This window comes from Schistocerca piceifrons, chromosome 6 (assembly GCF_021461385.2).
Source record: "Schistocerca piceifrons isolate TAMUIC-IGC-003096 chromosome 6, iqSchPice1.1, whole genome shotgun sequence".
Classification (NCBI taxonomy): Eukaryota; Metazoa; Arthropoda; class Insecta; order Orthoptera; family Acrididae; genus Schistocerca; species Schistocerca piceifrons.
The window spans coordinates 361,670,536-361,695,734 of NC_060143.1; the positions used below are offsets into that span (position 1 = coordinate 361,670,536).

The 25,199-nt window shown below is 42.9% G+C and overlaps 1 protein-coding gene across 1 annotated transcript in view; it reads left to right on the forward strand.

The window, feature by feature from the left end:
* Positions 1 to 25,199, forward strand: part of LOC124803322 (protein unc-80 homolog) — a 995,149-nt gene that overhangs the window by 107,381 nt on the left and 862,569 nt on the right. The window contains exon 2 of the mRNA XM_047264506.1: positions 14,783 to 14,878. Coding sequence (XP_047120462.1) covers positions 14,793 to 14,878 — 86 coding nt within the window. The 5' untranslated portion in view covers positions 14,783 to 14,792. The remainder of the gene's footprint in view (positions 1 to 14,782; positions 14,879 to 25,199) is intronic.

Here is a 25,199-nt window from a genome sequence, read left to right on the forward strand (position 1 = left end):
ACTGACGGAGAACATCGAAAAAGTTCAAAGAAAGGCAGCACGTTTTGTATTATCGCGAAATATGGGAGAGAGTGTCACAGAAATGATACAGGATTTCAGCTGGAAGTGGTTGAAAGAAAGGCGGTTTTCGTTGCGACGGAATCTTCTCACGAAATTCCAATCACCAACTTTCTCCTCCGAATGCGAAAATATTTTGTTGACACCGACCTGCATAGGGAGAAACGATCACCTAGATAAAATAAGGGAAATCAGAGCTCGTACGGAAAGATATAGGTGTTCATTCTTTCCGCGTGCTATACGAGATTGGAGTAATAGAGATTTGTGAAGGTGGTTCGATGAACCCTCTGCCAGGCACTTAAATGTGATTTGCAGAGTATCCACGTAGATGTAGGTGTAGAAATATAAATAATTATAAATAAATAAATAAATATAAATAATTATAGACCTGTAGAACCTATCCCTTGGGACAACTTTTGGGAATAGTTAGGGGCAACGCCTGAAGAGGAAGAGTTTATTTCTTTTTTTTTTATGGTAAATGTAAAGTGGTGGTGCCAAGTAGAAGTAGAGGTAGAAAAAAAAAGTGATTAGCGTTCGCACTAAACAAGAAGATCATGAACGAGGCGACGGCTTGAATCCCACTAACACTTACACTCCTGGAAATTGAAATAAGAACACCGTGAATTCATTGTCCCAGGAAGGGGAAACTTTATTGACACATTCCTGGGGTCAGATACATCACATGATCACACTGACAGAACCACAGGCACATAGACACAGGCAACAGAGCATGCACAATGTCGGCACTAGTACAGTGTATATCCACCTTTCGCAGCAATGCAGGCTGCTATTCTCCCATGGAGACGATCGTAGAGATGCTGGATGTAGTCCTGTGGAACGGCTTGCCATGCCATTTCCACCTGGCGCCTCAGTTGGACCAGCGTTCGTGCTGGACGTGCAGACCGCGTGAGACGACGCTTCATCCAGTCCCAAACATGCTCAATGGGGGACAGATCCGGAGATCTTGCTGGCCAGGGTAGTTGACTTACACCTTCTAGAGCACGTTGGGTGGCACAGGATACATGCGGACGTGCATTGTCCTGTTGGAACAGCAAGTTCCCTTGCCGGTCTAGGAATGGTAGAACGATGGGTTCGATGACGGTTTGGATGTACCGTGCACTATTCAGTGTCCCCTCGACATCACCAGTGGTGTACGGCCAGTGTAGGAGATCGCTCCCCACACCATGATGCCGGGTGTTGGCCCTGTGTGCCTCGGTCGTATGCAGTCCTGATTGTGGCGCTCACCTGCACGGCGCCAAACACGCATACGACCATCATTGGCACCAAGGCAGAAGCGACTCTCATCGCTGAAGACGACACGTCTCCATTCGTCCCTCCATTCACGCCTGTCGCGACACCACTGGAGGCGGGCTGCACGATGTTGGGGCGTGAGCGGAAGACGGCCTAACGGTGTGCGGGACCGTAGCCCAGCTTCATGGAGACGGTTGCGAATGGTCCTCGCCGATACCCCAGGAGCAACAGTGTCCCTAATTTGCTGGGAAGTGGCGGTGCGGTCCCCTACGGCACTGCGTAGGATCCTACGCTCTTGGCGTGCACCCGTGCGTCGCTGCGGTCCGGTCCCGGGTCGACGGGCACGTGCACCTTCCGCCGACCACTGGCGACAACATCGATGTACTGCGGAGACCTCACGCCCCACGTGTTGAGCAATTCGGCGGTACGTCCAGCCGGCCTCCCGCATGCCCACTATACGCACTCGCTCAAAGTCCGTCAACTGCACATACGGTTCACGTCCACGCTGTCGCGGCATGCTACCAGTGTTAAAGACTGCGATGGAGCTCCGTATGCCACGGCAAACTGGCTGACACTGACGGCGGCGGTGCACAAATGCTGCGCAGCTAGCGCCATTCGACGGCCAACACCGCGGTTCCTGGTGTGTCCGCTGTGCCGTGCGTGTGATCATTGCTTGTACAGCCCTCTCGCAGTGTCCGGAGCAAGTATGGTGGGTCTGACACACCGGTGTCAATGTGTTCTTTTTTCCATTTCCAGGAGTGTATTTTTTTAATCTATACTTTTTTCATCACTTGTCACATTATTTAATTTAGATGACATTTGAGAGCTCCCTAAGATCAGCGTATTTGAAGTAACGGTTCGACTGCCGCTCAAACTTAATTTTTAATCTATACAAAATAGCCAAATAATATACGAAATTCACTACAACTAAATGAAAATGGACGCGTTTTCATTCATTATATTACCTCTCAAATGTATAAATCAAACAATGTGACCAATGATGAAAAAATAAGAGAGTGAAAAATAATTGTTTGCGGGATTTGATCTGTCCCCTCGTCCACGACGCTCATGCAAAGCGCGAACGCTATCGACTTTTTTTATTTATCTCACTTTGTTCTGGTCGCTGTATTTGTTCGGGGCGGACGTCCAATGACACTTGTTCAAGTTCATCGTTGATCCATTGACTCAGTTTTTTTATTACACGCTGAGCTACCATTCCGGCTATCCACTTGACAACCATGAATTATAACATCTGGCCCCTACAAACAGTTACATCAGTTACATAATAGACCCCTGAACTCTTGTTATTTTATCGGAACTGACAGAGCAGTGCACGTCACTACTTGAACATCATGTTGTTTTAATAACAAAGGTGTACAAAGTTTGAAGTAAATCAGTCATCCCAACGTCGTGTCATCCTCGTGTGAGAACCACAGTCCACATAAAGGCCCCCGGGTACAGTTTGACGACTACTGGTCTAACGACTTGTCTTCAGGTGGCTGTTTGTAGCATTGTGGGGGTCGTGCAGAATTATTAGCTCCATGGGTTTAACCCTGGTTCACACGTTACTCTGGAAAAAAAATTATCCACGTTTTTCCTTCATACCATAGCAATACACAAAGTCTGCCACAACTGTGCTTTACGGGATGCTTGTGGTCAACTTTGTGTAAGGCTGTGTGATATCCCCTCCTATACCCGCAGGACAGGACAGATAGTTCAATTTGTGGAAAGGGGCCAAAATGAGTGGCTGTCAGTTGCACTCAAATATACTACTTTATTCATTTGACGAACATTACAAGAGTAAGGTAAACGTTAAAAACAGAACAAGCCAAACATTAATTTTGGAACTTAATTCCCGACTAAATGTGCCATTCAGTCTCACGCCTCAAGGGCAAAACAACTTTAATTTGAAACCAGCTGAAGGCTAATCACTTAAGACTCAAAACAAGAATTTGAATTTTAAAAGGTAGAAGGCCTCATCTTAAAACATTTCTCTAAATTAGGCTGAAGGCCAAAACAATCTCTCGCCCTAAGGGCAAAACAACTTTAACTTAAAATCGGCTGAAGGTCAATAACTTAAGGCTCAAAACAGGTGTTTGAATTTTAAAAGGCAGAAGGCATTATCCTAAAATTTCTTTAAATCAGGCTGAAGGCCCAAACAATCTCAAGTCTTAAGGTCAAAACAACTTTAATTTAAAATCGGCTAGGAGCCATACATAAATAAACAACAAGGACAAATAAGAAAAGGCAGCACATCAAACGGCGCTCAGATATTTCCAAAGGTCGGCATGGAATTCAAACACTAACGCTCGCTTAGGTGAGACAGGCAGTCCGCCCAAGACATTCTCAATCCGCTGGCAACCCAACCAACAGACAGTCAACGGACCAAGCGACAGGATAACTATCTCTCCACCCGACCAGCACACAACAGGGAGTTCAATGGAACAACGCAGAAGGTATCAGCGCCCACAACGAATTAGACATTCAACTGTCAACAAACAACACGCCCTGCTGGAAAGCCACAACACGACGACGTTGTTTTTTGTTTTGTTTTGTTTTGTTTTTTGTTTTTTTTTTTTTTTTTTGTTATTCCCAATCACGAAGCAAAATTTCTTCGGACATGCATGGATGTCCGAAGGAACTTTGCATCTTGATACGCAATAACTCAGGCACTGCAGTACCGTATATTTATCTGCCGACACCAGGCAAGCGACTTTCAAGTAAAATATCTCCCCTGCACTGGAATTGTAATGGATGTACGAGTACAGATGTGGACACATGGTTGACAACATTGGGAAGTGGGAGTGTGGTTGTGAGTCGTGCTCGGGTAGCCAAATAGTAAGGCGACCGCTCGCGATAAGCGGGAAATCCGGGTTCGAGTCCCGGTCCGTCACAGTTTTCATTGTCGTCATTCCATTACACATGATGGCAGCCCACATTCGCAATTGCTAATACATTTCATGCTTTTCACAAGAGTCTTGTAGTAGCTGGACACAGCCATCATCAGACAGCTGCACATGTACTAATTTATTTAAAACATCTAGAGCTTCTCAGCTGACTAAAATGACACTACCGTTTAACGTCACATCAACGACGAGCTCATCAGAGAGGTAGCGATAAGCTATAGTTAGAGAGGGATGGGAACGAAAGAGGCCATGTCTTCTTCAGAGGGTCGATGTCGGTGTTTGCATTAACGGGAGAAGGGACCTTGAACATGAGGAAAATATGAAATTTTCTTTTATTTATGATTATGATGGTTTGAAGTTTGCTTTTTGCGAATACAAGAATATTTTAGGCCAAATTCTTGTTTAAACAGTCAGTTTAATTAGCGGCTTGCGGAGTGAGACGCGCTCACTTGTTCCCCTGTGACTTCACTTCTTTGGATTCATAAACCTAGGGACATCTTTTTTCGTTGTTTTAAGCTTTCAGATATTGGCTACTTTGTTTGTTGTCGTGCATTCAGTTATTTTCTGTGGTAGTAACGTAATATGTGCGTTTTTTTCTGAATAACGAAATGTCGAGGTCCATTTTCAAAATTTTCAACAAAAGAAGGTCTGGAGCACCTGCAAGAAGGAAAATAGTGAATATAATGAAAACAATATTAGGTTTGTGTATTGCATACGAACTGTTGAAAAGGGGTTAACACAGGGAACTTTTTATGAAGCCCTCCTACAAAATTTCAGAAGTATAATTCTCTACTGCGTGCTGCTTGCAAATCAGTGGCAGAGGAATCTAATACAGATGCAATGGAAAAAGCTGTGAATTTAAATGATGAGTCCAGAGCAAGAATGCATGAAAGACTTGTAGGTGCAAAAAAACATAAAACTCAGTTTCCTGGATCTAGCCTAATGTACATTTTCTCTGAAGCTACTTATTTTAGAGCAAAGAAATTTTAACTTAGCACTTATGCATTAAGTGACATTTTCCTTAGCTTTCTACATATATTATAAATAACCCTATGGCCTTTTTTATTTTAAGAATTTAATCGAAAATTAAAATTTTAATATATTATTCATCAGGAAACGTCCTTTTGTTTGCAAATAGTGTCAATGTGGGTGGAAACATTTCAGTGTTCTACTGTCTGTACTTCCTGAGATGGAAAGTACCTTGTGTCCTTAAGCGATTAGGACATCCTATAGCATGACGGCCGGACGCATTCGAACCGCTGCACTCCCAAAGAGTCCAGTCTCTTGCCCCCGCGCCTGCGCGTTCGGTTCTTTTCAGTTGAGTTTTCTTTTGCAAAAACAAAGAAAAGTCACGTAGTGAGCACGTATAATAATTGATCAAAAGTATGCGGACACTCTTTTGGAATGCGGAATTGACCACTAGATGTCACGAGAAGTGAACCCGCCAGTAAAAAAGGAGTTGAGGAATATTGTGTTGAGATAGAGAAGCAGTAACAACAGAATGGGGCGATCAGGTTAGCACACTGACTGCTAATGTGGACTAGCCATGGGATGTCACTTGAGTAGCAAATCTATCAGAGACATTTCAACCCTTCTAAAGCTGCCCAAGACAACTGATGGTGATTTATAAACGCTAAGGAACAGGCATAGCTGAGTCAATACCAGGCAAACCTTCATGTACTGATGGACAGCAACCCTCGAGCACTGTGGAGGAAAATGGTATAAAATCAGCGGAAGCATACATTCGTGAGTTTCAAAGTGCTACCAGCAGTCCACCAAGCGCAATGAGTATGCAGGGCGTTACAAAGAGTGGTGTACAATGGTTGACCAGCTCCTCTTAAGCCACACATTCTGCAGTCGATGTCAAGAGACACTTGAGTTGATGTAAAGAACGGCGGCATTGGATATTGGATGACTAGAAGCAAGAGAGTTGGAGTGATGAATCACACTATACCCTGTGGCAATCTCTGGTATCGTGCACCACGGAATTTGAATCCGCGCCAGACGTCATGGACGTCGAAGACCCATAGAGGACTCTGCACCATCGCGCCGTAAGCTGTGGCGGCGCGCGCCTCCTGGCCCGCTTTTAGTGTGAGGGCGCCACAGTGGAACACGTGGTTCCAGAGGCCAATAGCGGCGCCCCCGATAGCGTACTTAAGCGCCTGCCTCTCGCTCAGCCATTTATCCTCCTTCTGTCCCCCACGCGCATCCTCTACAACCTCATCCCCTTCCCCCACCTTCTCCTTTTCCTTGAACACATCTGCACACTATATATTGTCTGGCGCATTGATCCCCCTCACCCCCTAGTGTCTCCCTTCCTCTCTGCCCCCAACCAGTTGCCGCGCCTTTACCGTTGTGTCCCACCCTCTCTCCATCTCCACACCTTCCACCATCTACCCCTTCCGGATGATCAGCTTCGCCCTGACATCTACCCTTCCTACCAACTCTAACCCCATCTTCCTGCCTCCTCCTCAGGGCTCCCTCTTCTCCCCCTCCCTTCTCCTGAGCGGCTTCCCCCTCCTACTCCCCCTCCCTCACTTGTGCCCCTTTTCAGTGTCCCTGCACTCCCTCCTGCCTTGTCTTCCCTCTTCATCTCCTGCCCCACATGTCTCCTGCCTTTTAGTGTACCCGCTGACGCACCTACTCTCTTCATCCCACTGCCTCCCCTGCTGCCCCTTGCTCTCCCCTCCTTTTCCATCCTCTCTGACCTTTCCCTCGGCACGTCCCACCTGGCAGTTTTATTCTTCATCTTCTGTGCTCCAAGTGGGTTTTAAGTGTGTTGTTCTGGAGTATTTTTAATACTGTGGCCGACTTTTAACCTGTACATGTGCATTCAGTGTCTTCTTTGTGTTTTAAGAAACGCCAACTGTGTTTTTTTAACTTTCTGGTGACTGTTTTGATTGTCCCCCAATGAACATGTCAGTGTATCTTTATATCCATTTTCTCCCCTTACTCTGTTTTATGTTCCAATTTTTTATCGCCTTATATATGTAACATTTTATTCTTGTTTTACTTGTCATGTCACTCGGCTGAAGAGCGGCAGATTGTGACGCTGACAGCCTTCCCCTGCCCATGTGGGGCAGGGGAATGAAATCACAATAAAGAAAAAAAAGGCTCAGCCAGTCAGTCTAATCTCGCGTTCGTCTGTTGACACCTTGCCTCGCATTAGACATCTTAGTTTCTTGTTCTGTGTACAAGTGGACGTGTTTGTTAGGTTTCATTGTGACTCCATTGTTCGATCTTGTTGTTGTTTGTTCTGTCCTTTGTTGGTCGTGTCCGTCCTCTCCCGTTGTGTTGTTGTTCGCGGGCCTCTCCGCAGGTCCCGCCACGCTTTCCATCATTGCTACCCCGTGACCATCCCGGTCGTAGTTACAACACAATCCGACACAAGGCTTTGAGTTTGGCAAATGCCTGGAGAACGTTACCTGCAATCATGTGTAGTGCAAACAATGAAGTACACAAGAAGTGGTGTTATTACCCTTAACCCCCAATACGGGGAGGTATGAACAAATTTTACAGAACTGTGTACTGTGTATAGGACAGGAACAGTGCGAAGATGGTGATAATATTACCACGACAATGCACACTGTCATAAAGCGTCATTTGTCATGCAATGGTTTGTTTGACTGTAACATTCCAGAAGTGGACTAACCTGCACAAAGTCCCGACCGGATACCCATGGAACACCTTTGGAATGAGTTAGAACATCAATTTCGCTCATGGCCCCAACGTCCAATATCGCTACCTTCTCTGGTTCCGTCTCTTGAGGAAGAATGGGCTACCATTCCTCCTCAGACATTCGAGATACCTCTTCCAAACTATCTCTAGCGTAATTCAAGCCTTCATAAATATAAAGAGTGGATACACTCCATACCCCACAATAATTTCCACTAAGAATTGTTCGAAGGGTTTTGATCAGATACTGCACATAGTCAGTCGTCGATGCGCAAGTCCTGTTGTCTGTTTTCTTACGAGTAATATAGACGTCAGTGCAGTGTTGTATTTTTCATGTCATGGGTGATTATGGAAATGAAAGTATGGGAGAATATATCTGGGTCTCGCCAGGGAGCCTCATTCCACTCAAATAGAATGGGTGGAGGAGGAGGAGGGGCGAAAGGGGGTCATTAGAGAAGTTTCATCTATCGTCATTCTTTGAAATATTGTGGAGAGGTTTGATATTTAACATGCAACCAGTCCCACGGTCACTGAATGAGCTAAAAATATTTCGTTACAGATCTAAGTCATCTTAAGATGGCAGCATACATTTCTTATCCGATCTTATATGTTTCTCATGAAGAGAGACATTTTTTAAAATCTCACAGACAAACTGCATTTCGCACCTCGTACTGAACAGTGAGACAGTTCCGCAAAAACTCCTAGTCCTTCACCCTTTCCTTTGTTGTGACGTCTCTGAAGCTCTGGCAAGACAAATCAACTAAGCTCGTGGCTTTAGTGCATGAATGGATAGGTTTGGTGTAACTGAACTTAGGTAACGTAGACGTAGAGTTTTTTTTTTTTTTTCAGTAACTTCAAAATTTTACCATGAGTGAGAAGTGTGTGCTCTGTCATAGGTTTGTGAGTAGTGGGTTACGGTGTGGGATTTGTGCAAAGTATTTTCATTGGGAGGAATACAGTGGAGAAGCCAGTGGGCATCCTAGCGAGATCCTCTCCTGGGAATGCAGAATCTGTAGTACAAATAAGATGATAGAGGAGCAGGAGTGTAAGATCTGTGCCCTTCAGGTGCAGTTACAACGCACAAAGGAGGAACTAGATAGGTTGAGGAGGGTGAAGGGTGCTGGGGAATGGGAACTGACAGTTTGCAAGAAGGCAGCTAGGAGGAGGAGGAGGTATTCAGATGTACTTTGCGTATATGCAATAGATTTGACCAACTGTCAGAACTGAGTGGAGAGGAGCCTCTGGTAGCTGTAGATGTAGGGAACATGCATCAGTCCTCAGCACTTAGGAGGCCTAGGTCAGTTGCAAAATCTAACAGAAAGAAGAAGGTTCTGCTCCTAGGTAGTTCGCACAGTAGAGGTGTGGGCCAGCAGTTTCAGGAAGTGTTGGGGAATGAGTACTAGGTCACCAGTATTGTGAAGCCTAGTGCTGGGTTGGCTCAGGTGACTGACAGCATAGAGGAGTTACATAGGAATTTTACGAAGGAGGACAAGGCAGTGATAATGGGTGGAGCAAGTAACACTATTGATAGGGACGGGAACTATGATGTAGGTGGTGACCTGGTAAAGATAGCTACTCAAACTGGTGTCACCAACGTACATTTCGTACAACTGTTTCAGCATCATGATCGGCCTCATCTTAATGCGTCTGTTAAGCGTATTAACAAGGGGCTGGGGAGGGCGCCGATGGCAGAGGGCATGGGTCAAATTTCAGTGGTGCAGGTGAGTCTATCAGTAGATTAGGCTTCACTAGGCATGGCCTACACTAAAATAGGTATGGGAAGGGGAGGCTGGCAGAGCTTACAGGTGACAGTGTAGTGGATGGTGGTGGGATCACTCGTGGGAAAATTCCTAAAGTAGTTGGTGTTAGACTGAAGTCAGCTGATAGGTATACATGCTTAAAGGAAGTCCCTCTAACTAAGGGCTCACCTTCAGAGGATGTCATGTTTCCAAGTGGAGAAGGAATTAGCATATTTCATCAGTACATAAGAGTTATTAGAGATAAAGTTAGTGAACTGCTTATACGTGTTGACTCTGAATTTATTGGTATGTCGGAACACCACTTAAGTACTTTGACAATTCAGAGGCTTCCTTTACCAGGATACAGACTCGCTGGCTGTTTTTCAAGGAGTTCCTTGTGGGATGGGGCAGTGGCCATGTACATAAAAAACAGTATTCCATTTGAGTCCATAGGTGTATCACGGCAATTGACTGAACAGATATTTGAATGTTGTGCAGGGGCAGTTGAATTTAGTGGAATTGAACTTCTAATTATTGTTGTATATAGGCCCCCTAATTCTGACTTCCGAGCATTTCTGTTCAAGCTACGGTGTGTTCTTGATTCACTTTATAGGAAGTACCAGAAATTAGTTGTATGTGATGATTCAATCTAAATTTTGTATATGATGGTGCAAGAAAAAGAATGTTGGTAGATCTCAAGGAGATGTTGGTAGATCTAAATTTATATGATCTGATGCAGACTGTGTTTCTTCCAACAGTAGCACAGCCACAGACTATATTTTTATTCATTCTTCATTACTAGATGGGTATTCTGTTAGTAAAAGGGTGAATGGCCGTTCAGACCATGATGCACAAATTTTAACACAAAAAGCTTTTGTGCTCAAATAAATGTCACATATAATTGCAAACTATGTTGGAAAGTTAATCCAACAACAGTAGAGAGGTTTTTTAAACTCTGTCAAGGAACAAGAGTGGCAGGATATTTATAGTGCTGATAACATAGATGATAAATATAATGCTTTCCTTAACACTTTTCTCATGCTCTTTGAGAGTTGCTTTCCATTAGAACGTTCTAAACTGGGTACTAGCAGTAATAGGCAACCCAGGTGGCTGACTAGTGGGATAAGGATATCATGTAGAACAAAGTGGTAATTATATCAAAATATTAAAAGTAGTCACAATAAAGTTACAGTAGCCCATTACAAACAGTACTATAAAGTGCTTGAAAATGTTATTTGGGAGGCAAAGAGTATGTGGTACGCAAATAGAATAGCTAATTCACATGGTAAAATTGAAACCAAATGGTCAGTTGTGAAGGAAGTGTCTGGTCAGCAGCACAAGGTCGATTATATAAAGTCAGTTAATAGTAAAAATATTTTGGTTACTGATAAATCATTTTCTGAGTATTGCTGGTGAATTAAATAATAACTTAGTTTCTAGAGGGAATAATATAACTTCCTTGGCAAATGTCTTTCCGAGATCGATATCTGAAACACTCCTCTGTGATACAGACAAGGGGGAGATTGAGTCAATAATTAAAACACTGAAGACTAAGGACGCTCATGGTAATGATGGAGAGCTTAGCAGACTGTTGAAGTTCTGTGCTGAACATGTTAGCCCTGTATTTAGCCATATTTGTAATTTTTCCTTTAGGAATGGTCAGTTTCCTGAACGATTAAAGTATTCAGTAGCAAAGCCGCTTTATAAAAAGAGGGAAAAGGATAACGTAGACAGTTTTAGATCTGTTGCTATTCCATCAGTGTTTGCTAAAGTTATTCAAAAGGCTGTGTATGTAAGGATAATTGATCATTTTATATCACACGGTTTGCTATCAAATGTACAGTTCGGCTATAGAAGTCGTTTAACAACTGAAAATGCTATATTCTCTTTTCTCTGTAAGGTACTGGATGGTTTAAGCAAAACGTTTCGAACGCTAGGCATATTTTTTTTTATTTAAGGCGTTTGATTGCGGTGATCACAAAATATTGCTTCAGAAGTTGGACCATTACGGAATATGGGGAGTAGCCCACAATTGGTTCACCTCTTACTGTAGCAGCAGAGAGCAAAAGGCCATTATTCACTATGTTAAGAATGACGGTGATGTGGGGTCTGATTGGGGTACAGTCAAGTGGGGGGTGCCACAGGCATCAGTGTTCCTGTTCCTTATTTATATAAATGATATGCCCTATAGTGTTACAGGTAACTCTAAAATATTTCTGTTTGCTGATGACAGTAGCTTGGTAGTAAAGGATGTTGTGTGCAACATTGGCTGGGTTTCAAACAGTGCAGTACATGACTTAAGTTCATGGCTTGTAGAAAATAAACTAACGCTAAATCATAGTAGGACTCACTTTTTACAGTTTCTGACACACAATTCAACAAAACCTGACGTTTTAATTTCACAGAATGGGTATATGATTAATGAAACTGAGCTTTCAAATTTCTAGGTATTCAGATAGATAGCAAACTGTCGTCGAAAGCCTACGTTCAGGATCTTGTTCAGAGACTTAATGCTGCCATTTTTACTATTCAAACGGTATCTGAAGTGAGTGAGCGTTCGACACGAAAATTGATCTACTTTGCTTATTTTCATTCGCTTATGTCGTATGGTATTGTGTTTTTGGGAAACTCTTCTCATTCTACAATGATATTTTTGGCTCAGAAACGGGCGGTTCGGGCAATAGGTGGTATAAGTTCACGAACCTCTTGTCGACCCTTGTTCAAGAGTCTGGGTATTTTGCCATTGGCTTCTCAGTATATGTTCCTTTTTGTCATTTATTGTTAACAGTATTAGCTTATTCTCACGAATAAGCAGCTTTCACTCAGTTAATACTCGGCAGAAATAAAAAAACCTGCATTTGGATCGGTCTTCCTTAACACTTGTGCAGAAAGGTGTGCAGCATACTGCTGCATCCATTTTCCATAAGCTACCACTCGAATTCAAAAATCTTAGCAGTAATCCACGCGCTTTCAAATCGAAACCGAAGAGTTTCCGCATGGGTCGCTCCTATTTTGTCGAGGTGTTCCTTGAAAAATTAAGCTGATTCTTGTTGTACTGTTGACTACATTTACTTAAACTTATGGATTGACAGTTTCGGGTTCATAAACATTTTATTTTTATCTGTTATTACTTTTATGTTGCAATTTCATGTGCTGACACGATCCATGACCTTGGAGATTTACTCCTCAGTTTGGTCCTACGGTACTTGAATTGTAAAAAACAATAATAATGATAATAATAAAGATATCAGTATGTTCAGAAACACATTTTCACTAGAGCTTCTGCAGGCGCAGCTTCCAAAACTTTCCAACCGTTCTTTGTACTTTTTTAGACCAAGGGCTGGCAGAAAAGAAATCCGTGCTCTCTGAGAAGCTTGTTATGAAAAACTAACCGTCAAACTTACAAGCGAATAAATTCCTTAATGTAGTATTTTATACAGCAATGGCATGAGTTATGGGGAGAGAGACCTGAGAGTCATCCCCTGAAATACGACTATTAGTACGTACGTAAGAGAGGCTTATTTAGAATAATTCTGAACAGAACTTATCACAAAACTCTCAAACTGTTATATTCTTGTAGAGAACGACAGATAGCTCCACGTACTAAACTAAGGGAGCTTTACTCGTATGACTCATGAACAGCGTTTGAAAGATACGTACCAATTGTATGAAGAGGTTTCTTCTAGTCAACGAAAGTTAGTACGTTCTAGCAGAGAAATACTTCTGCATAAATGCCCATGCAAGCTGGTTCGCATGGTAATGTGCCTTACAGACTTTTTCATAATCAGGGTTAAAGACCTAAAGCGAGAAGCACTACTTCTGTACCCCCCTTACGTTCCTGTGACTTACATCTTATAGATAAATACTTTATTTTTGCCCCGTGGGACACTGATATTTTGTCGTTTCATCGTGATTTACCTTTTCACTCTTCGTACATGTATATTCAGTGTTTCCAGTGAAATGGACACTTTTTTATGGCCAGTTGTATACAGATTTCAAAATTTTCGTTCATTCTTTTTTCATTCTCTCCCGTTTCATTTCCTATTCTTCCTGAATTTCCCGCAGAAATTCTTATATACTTACAACATTTTACCAGGTATTGTACATTCTTTCTTAGTCACTTATCCAACGGGAAATGTTGCAGGCAACATCAAAACAAAGTACACTAGGTGTAACTGGATCTACTAAACATACAACTGAAAATATATTCAGTGGCAGTGATGTGCAGTATACCAAAAATCGAACACTCATATGTAGAGAACAACAGGAGTTATGTAGGGAACAAACAATCAACCTCTGGCGATGATTTCAAATAAAGTGAAACGCGTAGTCTAAATGAGATGTTTATTACAGTCGCAAAAGAGGTTACATGACCTATGTTACAGAAAATATTGTCGATGCTGACAGCTTACCACCTTGTTTACAGGCACCGGTTGTCGTCAACTACCTTCTTCATAACAGACAAAATAAAAGAATAAGAAGTTAATTTACCAAAATAATCATTAATTCACATTATAAAGTAGTTGAAAGTCTTCCCTCACTAGCGAATCCTGTCCAAGCATGTACTCATTGGTAATATTTATGAACGTACAAAAAGGAAAGGAGGTTTTGGATTTCTGTAACGCAACATTACAAAAGTCGTTATGCAGAATTAAATTCTTCTCCCGTTTGGCTGAGAATTACACTACTTCGACTCGTTAAGCGGAAAATATTGCTTCCAAATGTTAACTATTATATTATAATCGAATAACTGTATCATTAGGTACACTACAGTAAGTTCCAAACACAAAACGTCCGACAGTTTTGAGACTTTTATAAGTGAACTGTAGCTTTTAAAACTTACTGTGACTCAATTTTTTTAATTTATTGGCTTTCAGTATGCTCCCATACAGTTATCTCATCACCGGAATGTCGTTTATGACGATACGAAAATAAAGACAACACAACATCCAGTCCCCGAGCGGAATAAAATCTCCTGCAGGGAATCGAGCCAGGGCCCCTCCCGTTAGCAAGCAGCTACGCTGACTGCGCGACTACCGTGGCAGACTACTCTAAATCTACATTTCATTGCTGCAATAACATATTCTTCTGGAACATATTTTTTCTGTTAATCAATCAACAACGACAGTCAATAAATGATGCATTTATTTTCAGATCAGAAGAAATGGATCGACGAGCCTCTCTGGACGACAGCTACAACGACCAAGCTCTCCCTATCCCCATACAGCTCTTTCTATGGCGGCAACTCGGGTAAGTTCCTTTAGTACGTTTCTTTCACTCATAACATCTGTTGAAACACATAACCTCTGTCAATGAAATGTTATCTGTAGCTTGTACAAAAACCAGGCCGCAATTATAATAGTTGGAGGCCACGAATGGGAGAGAATGATTGAGGTTGCAGCAATGGCCTATATGTAGCCTGCACCCCATATTATTCAATCTGCACATTTTCCCTTTTTTCGTCTTCAGTCATACGACTGATTTTGATGTGACCTGTCACAGCTTCCCCTTAAACCCAGTATTGATAGGTGTCCGGTGATCCTCTCCCTTCTTCTTTTCAATGTTTTCCACACATTCCTCACCTCACCGATTGTTCGGAGAACCTTCCCATTTCTTACATTACCAGTCGTCTAACTTTCAACGTTCTTCTGTACAGCTACAACTCAAACGCATCGACTCATTATTTTCTAATACTAGTAACAACAAGAAAAACACTTCTGAAAAAGAGATCTTTGCTAACATTTAAAGTAAACTGAAGCGTTGTTGAAGTGTAGCCTAATACGGAAGTGAAATGTGAGGATAAGCAGTACTGAGAGGATGTGATTAGTAGATTCTGAAGTGTGATGCTACAGCAGATTGCTGAAGATTAGACGGGTGCATCTGGTAATTAATGTAGAGTACTGAATCGGAGTCACCAGAAGGATGTGAAAATAAACATCAAACATAATGTTCACCTGATGTATACCAAACGATTCCGTCTAATAACAGGATTACGACACCTAAATTACATTTTGTCTACTCAGAGCATCTTGTCTACTCAAAGTATTTCGAAAACTATCAATGTGTCTTTAAGTAATACTAATTATAATATCCTCTTTTAAGTAAAACTGATCATCGGAATAAAAGTATTTCGATCTCTGGCTTAGACTGAAAAGTACCAAGTCCTTTCAAAGGCTTTTTTTAAAAAAATCCCATAATAAGACGGGCAGTGTTCTTATATTATGAGGCTTTGAAGGATTGGTTGATAACAGCTATAGGGGAAAGTTGGCTAAAATGACATACCAAGAGAGACACAAATGTCAGTTTTCTTACATCATTTAACGTAAATCAACTAGCCTGGATTCAATGTGCGGTATTAATTCAGTTTCCAGCTCTATTGAAGGCGCTTCCCGGAACCGACCTAAAGTTTTATCAGCTCCTACAATACGCTTATTCTTGTCTCACTCTCTCCTCCTTGAAGGAGCTTGAGGAAGACCGAACATTTCTGAGGCACGCTGCCATCCCATTTGCTCGTTATAAACAGCGTCAAGAACCTTCTGCACCCACGCCCGTCACCGAGCTCGCTAACGCAAATTTCTGCGGTGGCGCCCGTTCGAATCCTGCTGCTGGAAAAAATTTTCACTGCCAGTATTTGGCCGGCAAGGGACGGGGAGGTGACGACGTAAAGTTACTGATCACCAATCTTTGCGCCAATGTCCTGGTTTAAATACGAATGTCTTATGAAGTGAGGACATGTGAAACTGCTCATGGTGATACGTCCGTGTGATGGGGATGTTGCTTAGCGGCCCCGTTGGAGCTAATAGCGAGGAGTAGGCTGTGCCGATACCAGGTACCGGGTTTCACCTTCTCCCTTCTCTCATCGCCATCATCAGACAACACAAGCATTTCACTACACTAGACACACACATACGCACACACGAGCGCGCACGCACACACACACACACACACACACACACACACACACACACACACACACAGAAACTACATCTACATCTACATACATACTCCGCAATCCACCATACGGTGCGTGGCGGAGGGTACCTCGTACCACAACTAGCATCTTCTCTCTCTGTTCCACTCCCAAACAGAACGAGGGAAAAATGACTGCCTATATGCCTCTGTACGAGCCCTAATCTCTCTTATCTTATCTTTGTGGTCTTTCCGCGAAATATAAGTTGGCGGCAGTAAATTGTACTGCAGTTAGCCTCAAATGCTGGTTCTCTAAATTTCCTCAGTAGTGGTTCACAAAACGCCTCCTTTCCTCCAGAGACTCCCACCCGAGTTCCTGAAGCATTTCCGTAACACTCGCGTGATGATCAAACCTACCAGTAACAAATATAGCAGCCCGCCTCTGAATTGCTGCTACGTCCTCCCTCAATCCGACCTGATAGGGATCCAAAACGCTCGAGCAGTACTCAAGAATAGATCGCATTAGTGTTTTATAAGTGGTTTTCTTTACAGATGAACCACATCTTCCCAAAACTCTACCAATGAATCGAAGACGACTATCCGCCTTCCCCATAACTGCCATTACATGCTTGTCCCACATCATATCGCTCTGCAATGTTACGCCCAAATATTTAATCGACGTGACTGTGTCAAGCGCTACACTACTAATGGAGTATTCAAACATTATGGGATTCCTTTTCCTATTAATCTGCATTAATTTACATTTATCTATATTTAGAGTTAACTGCCATTCTCTACACCAATCACAAATCCTGTCCAAGTCATCTTGTATCCTCCTACAATCACTCAACGACGACACCTTCCCGTACACCACAGCATCATCAGCAAACAGCCGCACACTGCTATCCACCCTATCCAAAAGATCATTTATGTAGATAGAAAACAACAGCGGACCTACCACATTTCCCTGGGGCACTCCAGATGATACCCTCACCTCCGATGAACACTCACCATCGAGGACAACGTACATAGGACTAGTACATACATGTAGTACTACAAATATTGTAGTGAAGCATGTTGTTTAGAAATTAAAAAGTAGCCGTCTGCGGGCTGTCTGAATCCCATGACTGGAAATTACTAACTTCTTATAGTTTCGTTCCATTATTACTGAAATAATGAGAATCGTGAACTACATGTTATATTTTTCATAAACAGAACCGCATAGGTTCAAAATGGCTCTGAGCACTATGGGACTCAACATCTTAGGTCATAAGTCCCCTAGAACTTAGAACTACTTAAACCTAACTAACCTAAGGACATCACACACACCCATGCCCGAGGCAGGATTCGAACCTGCGACCGTAGCAGTCCCGCGGTTCCGGACTGCAGCGCCAGAACCGCACGGCCACCGCGGCCGACTACCGCATAGGATGACAGGAACCATCAGCATGGTTGTTGGTAAAATGATCCCCATTTATGGCATGTCATTTTACCCACAGTTGCATCATTCCGTGTACAGGGACATAGCTCATAAACACGTGGACCAATGTACCCAGTGAAATGCTTAAAATGGTTGCAAAAGAAGTTACTCATTCTATGTAAACAGTATTACAAATCTAATATTTCAAGTGTAGTATACCACAGAGCACCTTCTATACCCGATAGCCGGCCGCGGTGGTCTAGCGGTTCTAGGCGCTCAGTCCGGAACCGCGCCACTGCTACGGTCGCAGGTTCGAATTCTGCCTAGGGCATGGATGTGTGTGACGTCTTTAGGTTAGTTAGGTTTAAGTAGCTCTAAGTTCTAGGGGACTGATGACCACAGATGTTAAGTCCCATAGTGCTCAGGGCCATTTGAACCATTTTTTATACCCGATATACACCAAATCTTCACACAACACGTACGCGTCTAAGGAAGAAGCCTCGCCATTTCTGGTGTAACAGTGTAATCAAAACGAGAATACATTCCTGTGCCATAAAATGCTGCCTTTTCTGGCAGTAACAAGTAATGGGAGGTATGTCATTTTATCAGACTATGTCACTTTTGGAACACTTTCTCCAGCCCCTCTGGCATGAGGTGGTTCTGACTTCCCTAAACATTAGTAAAACTAGTATTCATTTCTAAAAGACAAACCAAATATTAAAAATTGACCATATGAAGAAAGCTGATAAAGTAAAAATAAGTAAAAAGATCATGGAAAGGGATGGATGATTTAAAATAGTTTTATATAGTGGCCATACGCGTCAGTTATGTTACATCAGAGCTGGTTTTTATTACGTATAATATAGTTTTTGAAGAATAAACCAGTCGATTTGAAACAGATCGACTGTTCACAATCTATCTCGGATTTATGGAAAGCGCGGCAGGTTGAATAGAATTTTAACACTACAGGTACGGCTACTATATTATGAAACCACAAAATGAGGACACACTCAACGGGACTCATCAATACGCTTTTAGGACGGTAGTAGTTCGGATCGCGATAACATTGCTGCTGTCCTATCATATACGCATAGCTCGTATAGCGATGCTAGATTTTTTTTTAAACAAAAATGTACGATACTGTACCTCATATCTATAACATAGCCCATGTAATCGGTACTACGCTAAGACTTTTTTTTTTGCTTTAAATAAGAAAGTACGATTATTGTGAAACAGTGTAATGTTCTTATCGAGATCCTGGCTAATCTCCTTACGACTTCTGAATGAAACATTATTAATTCAGTTTTTGGTTGTCATATGGCCATATTACATACGAAACAAACAAAATAAAAAATATTACATACATCACACACCTACATCACTCTAGAGCCCATATCCCACGATTATTTTTCACTGTACTAAATTTCGATTAAAAGTTCCTTTGGATGACAAAATTAAATTTTACCACTGCAATCGCTTTTACGGATTTAACTGCCAGCCTGTTTCTTTCCTTTGGCCACTGCCGTGTATTAAGGAGAACAACCTCTCAACACAAGCGTTATCGGTTAACATCGCAAAGAATAACTGCACAATTTTAATCACTTCATTAAACTGTTCTTCACTACCACACGACTCAATATACTTGCAGCATTTCTTCTGACTTGGTCCAGATATTCCATTAAACTATACAAACTTCATTGAATTTTAAAATGATCAAAACACTTTTCATCATAAATTTCGATTCTTTTTTCCAAAAAAAGATTGATAGATTCTTTCACATAAGTCCATTATCATGTAATTTAGTAAATGAAGTAAACTGTACATAAACTCGTAACGACATGAAATGAAAGTAAAAATCGATAGACCTCAATTTCCAGAACTAAAAATTGCGGACATTAGTAGAAATCGTAAAATATAAGCGTCCGCTACATAAAAAATTATCGAAAATTTGGATATCTCCACATAAATGCGGACATAGTGTAACCCTAACAGCAGGTTTTCAGCTATTACTGGATTTCACCCTTTCTCTTGTTTCCATATCCGCCCAAAACCAACAAATATAACACTCATCTCCGCAAAAGCTCATAACAATCACCCAGTTCGTGTTACTTCACATTACGTTAAGGAAAAAAAAGTACCAGTTTGCTTTTGTTCTACAATGTTGGTAGAACAATATTATAATAAATGAAAAGCACCAGTTTGCTTTTGTTCTACAAGAACCGACGGAAGATTCTGTTAACATGAAAAAAAAAGGTAATGACTGATTAGGTGTTGTATGTGATACGAGAGTGCCCACGTACTAAGGCCTTCTGGTAGAAGTGGCAAATACAATTGGAGAAGGCCAGCACTTATGTCTGGGCTCGTGGCCACGTTTCGGAGAAACAGGCGAGATAGATATGCAACTGACAGCATCCGTCGTCAGCTGCCAGGCTAGGAGCTGCCCGCAGCGAAAATGTGGGTAAGAATAGCAGCTGGAAGGCGTGTCTTGTTCTAACAGATCTCAAAAACTGCAACCGGGCCAGGAGGCTCAGCAGTTTGAACTCTGAACTCGCTTTCTGGAGGGCGACGGTTCAAATCCGCGCCCAACATCCAGATTTATGTCTTCTGTGATTTCCCTAATTCGCTTAATGAAAATGCAAGTGTGTTATCTTTGAAAGGGCATGGACGATTTTCTTCATCCTCTTTTCGTAATCCGAGTTTCCGCCCCGTCACGTTGTTGTCGACGCGACATTAAACACTAATCTTCCTTCCTTCCTTCTTCTTCCTTCAAGATCTCCTCAGAATACTACTACCTTGGGCGGATGAGAGTCTAACAGCAGAATACGCCGCCTCTTCGACGATCAATTCCTGACACATGTATAAATTTTGGAAAGGAAGTCACACAAGAAAGACAGAGTTTCATTTTCGTCTACGAGTACGTATTCGCCGAGAGGGAAAGTAACAGTCCACCTGCTGCTTTTAATGTGCAAGGGGCGTTCAGTAACAAATGCAACACTTTTTTATACTGAGAGCGGGTTGGTGTTATTCAGGATTCCTGTCCACCATTACTTTCCGCACTCTTTTGGCTACAGAGCCCTATTTCTCAACATAATCTCCGTTCTATGCGACGGCCTTACGCCACCTCAATGGGGGGATCTGCATGCCCGCCTGGTACCACTCTGCTGGTCAACGTCAGAGCTGACGTCATGCTGCATCAGTAACCTCCTCATCATCCACGTCCTGCTTCCCGCGGTGTGTGAGATCCGGGCTTTAGCGTGGCTGAGGAAAAACGGGTGTGCAGACTTGTGTGAGACCTTGCGTTGTCATGGAGAAGATGGTCGTTGCTTTTTTGTGCCGTCGAACATTCTGAAGTCGTTATCTTCAATTTCTTGAGGGTAGCACAATACACTTCAGAGTTGATCGTTCCACCACGGGGGGAGGACGTCAAACAGAATAACTTCTTCAGAGTCCCAGAAGACCGTCGTCATGACCTTACTGTCTGAGAGTGTGGCTTTGAACTTTTCCTTGAGAAGAGACATCGTGTGGTGTCACTTCATGAACTGCCGTTTTGTTTACAATTCGAAGTGATTAACCCATCTTTCATCGCATGTGACGATGTTGGACGAGGAATTGACACGATCAGCCTCGTAACGCATAAGCAATTCCGCACAGGTGGTCCTTCGTTGCTCTTTAAGGTCTTCTGTTAGGTGGCTAGGAACGCAACGGACACACACCATTGAGTACCCCAGCTGGTGGACGAATATGTCAGTACTACCAACAGAAACGTCCAGTTGTCCAGCGAGGTGTTTGATTGTCAACCATCGATCACTTTGAATGAGAATGTCCGAAAGTTCCACCATTGGAGCAATGTCACAGCTATGTGCGGCCGGCCAGCACGCGGAAAATAGGACAGGTTTGCGCGGCCTTGTTGCTGATGACAGACACCTCGCCCAACGAATCACCGTGCTTATGTTCACTTCCAGTTCTCCGTAGACATTCTGCAAATACCTATGTATATCTGTGATGCTGGGTTTTCACGAAGAGTAACTCAGTGACAACTCTCTGCTTAGAACGTACCTCCGTTAGAGACGCCATTTTGAAGTCTACGTCTATAGCGCCGCCAGCAATCAGAACCTCATGAGGCGGGAATATTCCACGATGTCCCACAACAAATTCCGCATTTTTTAATCGAAATTGGCCGAGAGGAAAAAGTGTTGCGTTACTCACTGAACGCCCTTCGTAATTCATTTCACGCACGTAAATAGCCGAGACACAAATCTGAAGGTGATATATGGACTTCATCAAGTGAATATTTTTTTTAACACGTGAATTTTGCCTCCATAAATCATTACATTTCAGTCGGCAGATCATGGTGCATATGTTAGCGTTGTACATGGTGTCCCAAAAGGCAGTTTACAACTTATAGTCTTGTAACTCGATTTGTAATTAAGTTAGAGGTAAAAAGTTAAATATGTCCAATACAGCAACTCTGGTTCTTTAACCAACATCATGAAAAGTTCATTCATCTACATCTACGTACATACTCTGCAATCCACCATACGGTGCGTGGCGGAGGGTACCTCGTACCACAACTAGCATCTTCTCTCCCTGTTCCACTCCCAAACAGAACGAGGGAAAAATGACTGCCTATATGCCTCTGTACGATTCCTAATCTCTCTTATCTTATCTTTGGGGTCTTTCCGCGAAATTTAAGTTGGCGGCAGTTAAATTGTACTGCAGTCAGCCTCAAATGCTGGTTCTCTAAATTTCCTCAGTAGCGATTCACAAAAAGAACGCCTCCTTTCCTCCAGAGACTCCCACCCGAGTTCCTGAAGCATTTCCGTAACACTTGCGCGATGATCAAACCTACCAGTAACAAATCTAGCAACCCGTCTCTGAATTGCTTCTATGTCCTCCCTCAATCCGACCTGATAGCGATCCAAAACGCTCGAGCAGTACTCAAGAATAGGTCGTATTAGTGTTTTATAAGCGGTCTCCTTTACGGATGAATCACATCTTCCCAAAATTCTACCAATGAAGCGAAGACGGAAGACGACTATCCGCCTACCCCACAACTGCCATTACATGCTTGTCCCACTTCATATCGCTCTGCAATGTTACACCCAAATATTTAATCGACGTGACTGTGTCAAGCGCTACACTACTAATGGAGTATTCAAACATTACAGGATTCTTTTTCCTATTCATCTGCATTAATTTACATTTATCTATATTTAATGTTAGCTGCCACCAATCACAAATCTTGTTCAAGTCATCTTGTATCCTCCTACAGTCACTCAACGACGTCACCTTTCCGTACACCACAGCATCATCAGCAAACAGCCGCACATTGCTATCCACCCTATCCAAAAGATCATTTATGTAGATAAAAAGCAACAGCGGACCTACCACACTTCCCTGGGGCACTCCAGACGATACTCTCGCCTCCGATGAACAACGTACTGGGTTCTATTAATTAATAAGTCTTCGAGCCACTCACCTGAAAATGCAATATGTCTCACAAATTGTTCGTCCCTATCTAAACGTGCAATATGTCATTAGTAAATGCAGCACATTCTATCTTGTCTGGTTTGATTTACTGCAACAATTTCAAACCTTAGGGAAAAAGATGAAGACACTTTCGGAGTACCCGGTGCTGAGAAGTATACGCGTTCTTTTGATGCTTTGCGTACAGACTTCTGTTGGGAACGCTAGAAACCTATATAATTCTCTCCGTATCTTTATTACTTCTCACTGGCCTGCCTATATGGTGCTTCAAATCCACATTCTCTGCTTCGATGAAGTTCCCGTGCAGGTCGGCCGGAGTGGCGGAGCGGTTCTAGGCGCTTCAGTCTGGAACCGCACGACCGCTTCGGTCGCAGGTTCGAATCCTGCCTCGGGCATAGATGTGTGTGATGTCCTTAGGTTAGTTAGGTTTAAGTAGTTCTAAGTGCTAGGGGACTGATGACCACAGCTGTTAAGTCCAATAGTGCTCAGAGCCATTTGAACCAGTTTGAGTTCCCGTGCAATTGTCTTACACTAGACCGCGAGGTTGGTGGTTTTCCGTATTGGGTTTTGAAATCACGCTGAACGTGTGAGTCTGACTTCGTTTCAATAAATCAGATCACACAGTGTGCCTTTTCCTGTGCAAACTCATCTATGGTGCTCATATAGCCCTGCAACTGATATGTTGCACTTGTCATCTGAAAAGGCAAAAGTTTATTCATTACCTTAAATAAGGAACACTTCTTGAGTTGGTGCATCAGACAAACACTTTTTTTCTAGGTTTATTACAAGTCGAGTTACATGACATCGATATTGTAAAGTACCTTTTGGGACACCCTGTACATTACGTTGCCGAGTAAAAGAAAAAGGCACCCAGATGGGAAGGAGGCAGCGAAATGATACTTCACGGGGTGGAAGCGTAGGTGATGTTATTTCAGTGATTACAATACTGAATCCGATTAACAAAGAACCTGGTAGTCTGTGCCCACTTATAAGTGTGAAGCTGCACCCCAACGGGCCTGGATACAGGCACTGATCAGGTTGGGAAGGGTGTCCCAGCTGTTGTATCCCCTCGTGAGGTAAGCCACAACTGCTGTAACTGGTCTTTCATATCCTGGATGCTGCCACTGAGACAGAGTTCTATCTGCGACATACACTACTGACCATTAAAATTGCTACACCACGAAGATTATGTGCTACATACGCGAAATTTAACCGACAGGAAGAAGATGCTGTGACATGCAAATGATTAGCTTCTCAGAGCATTCACACATGGTTGGCGCCGGTGGCGACACCTACAACGTGCTCACATGAGGAAAGTTTCCAACCGATTTATCATACACAAACAGCAGTTGACCGGCGTTGCCTGGTGAAACATTGTTGTGATGCCTCGTGTAAGGAGGAGAAATGCGTACCATCAAGTTTCCGACTGTGATAAAGGTCGGATTGTAGCCTATCGCGATTACGGTTTATCGTATCGCGACATTGCTGCTCGCGTTGGTCGAGGTCCAATGACTGTTAGCAGAATATGGATTCGGTGGGTTCAGGGGGGTAATACGGAACGCCGTGCTGGATCCCAACGGCCTCGTATCACTAACAGTCGAGATGACAGGCATCTTATCCTCATGGCTGTAACGGATCGTGCAGCCACGTCTCGATCCCTGAGTCAACAGATGGGGACGTTTGCAAGACAACAACCATCTGCACGAACAGTTCGACGACGTTTACAGCAGCATGGACTATCAGCTCGGAGACCAT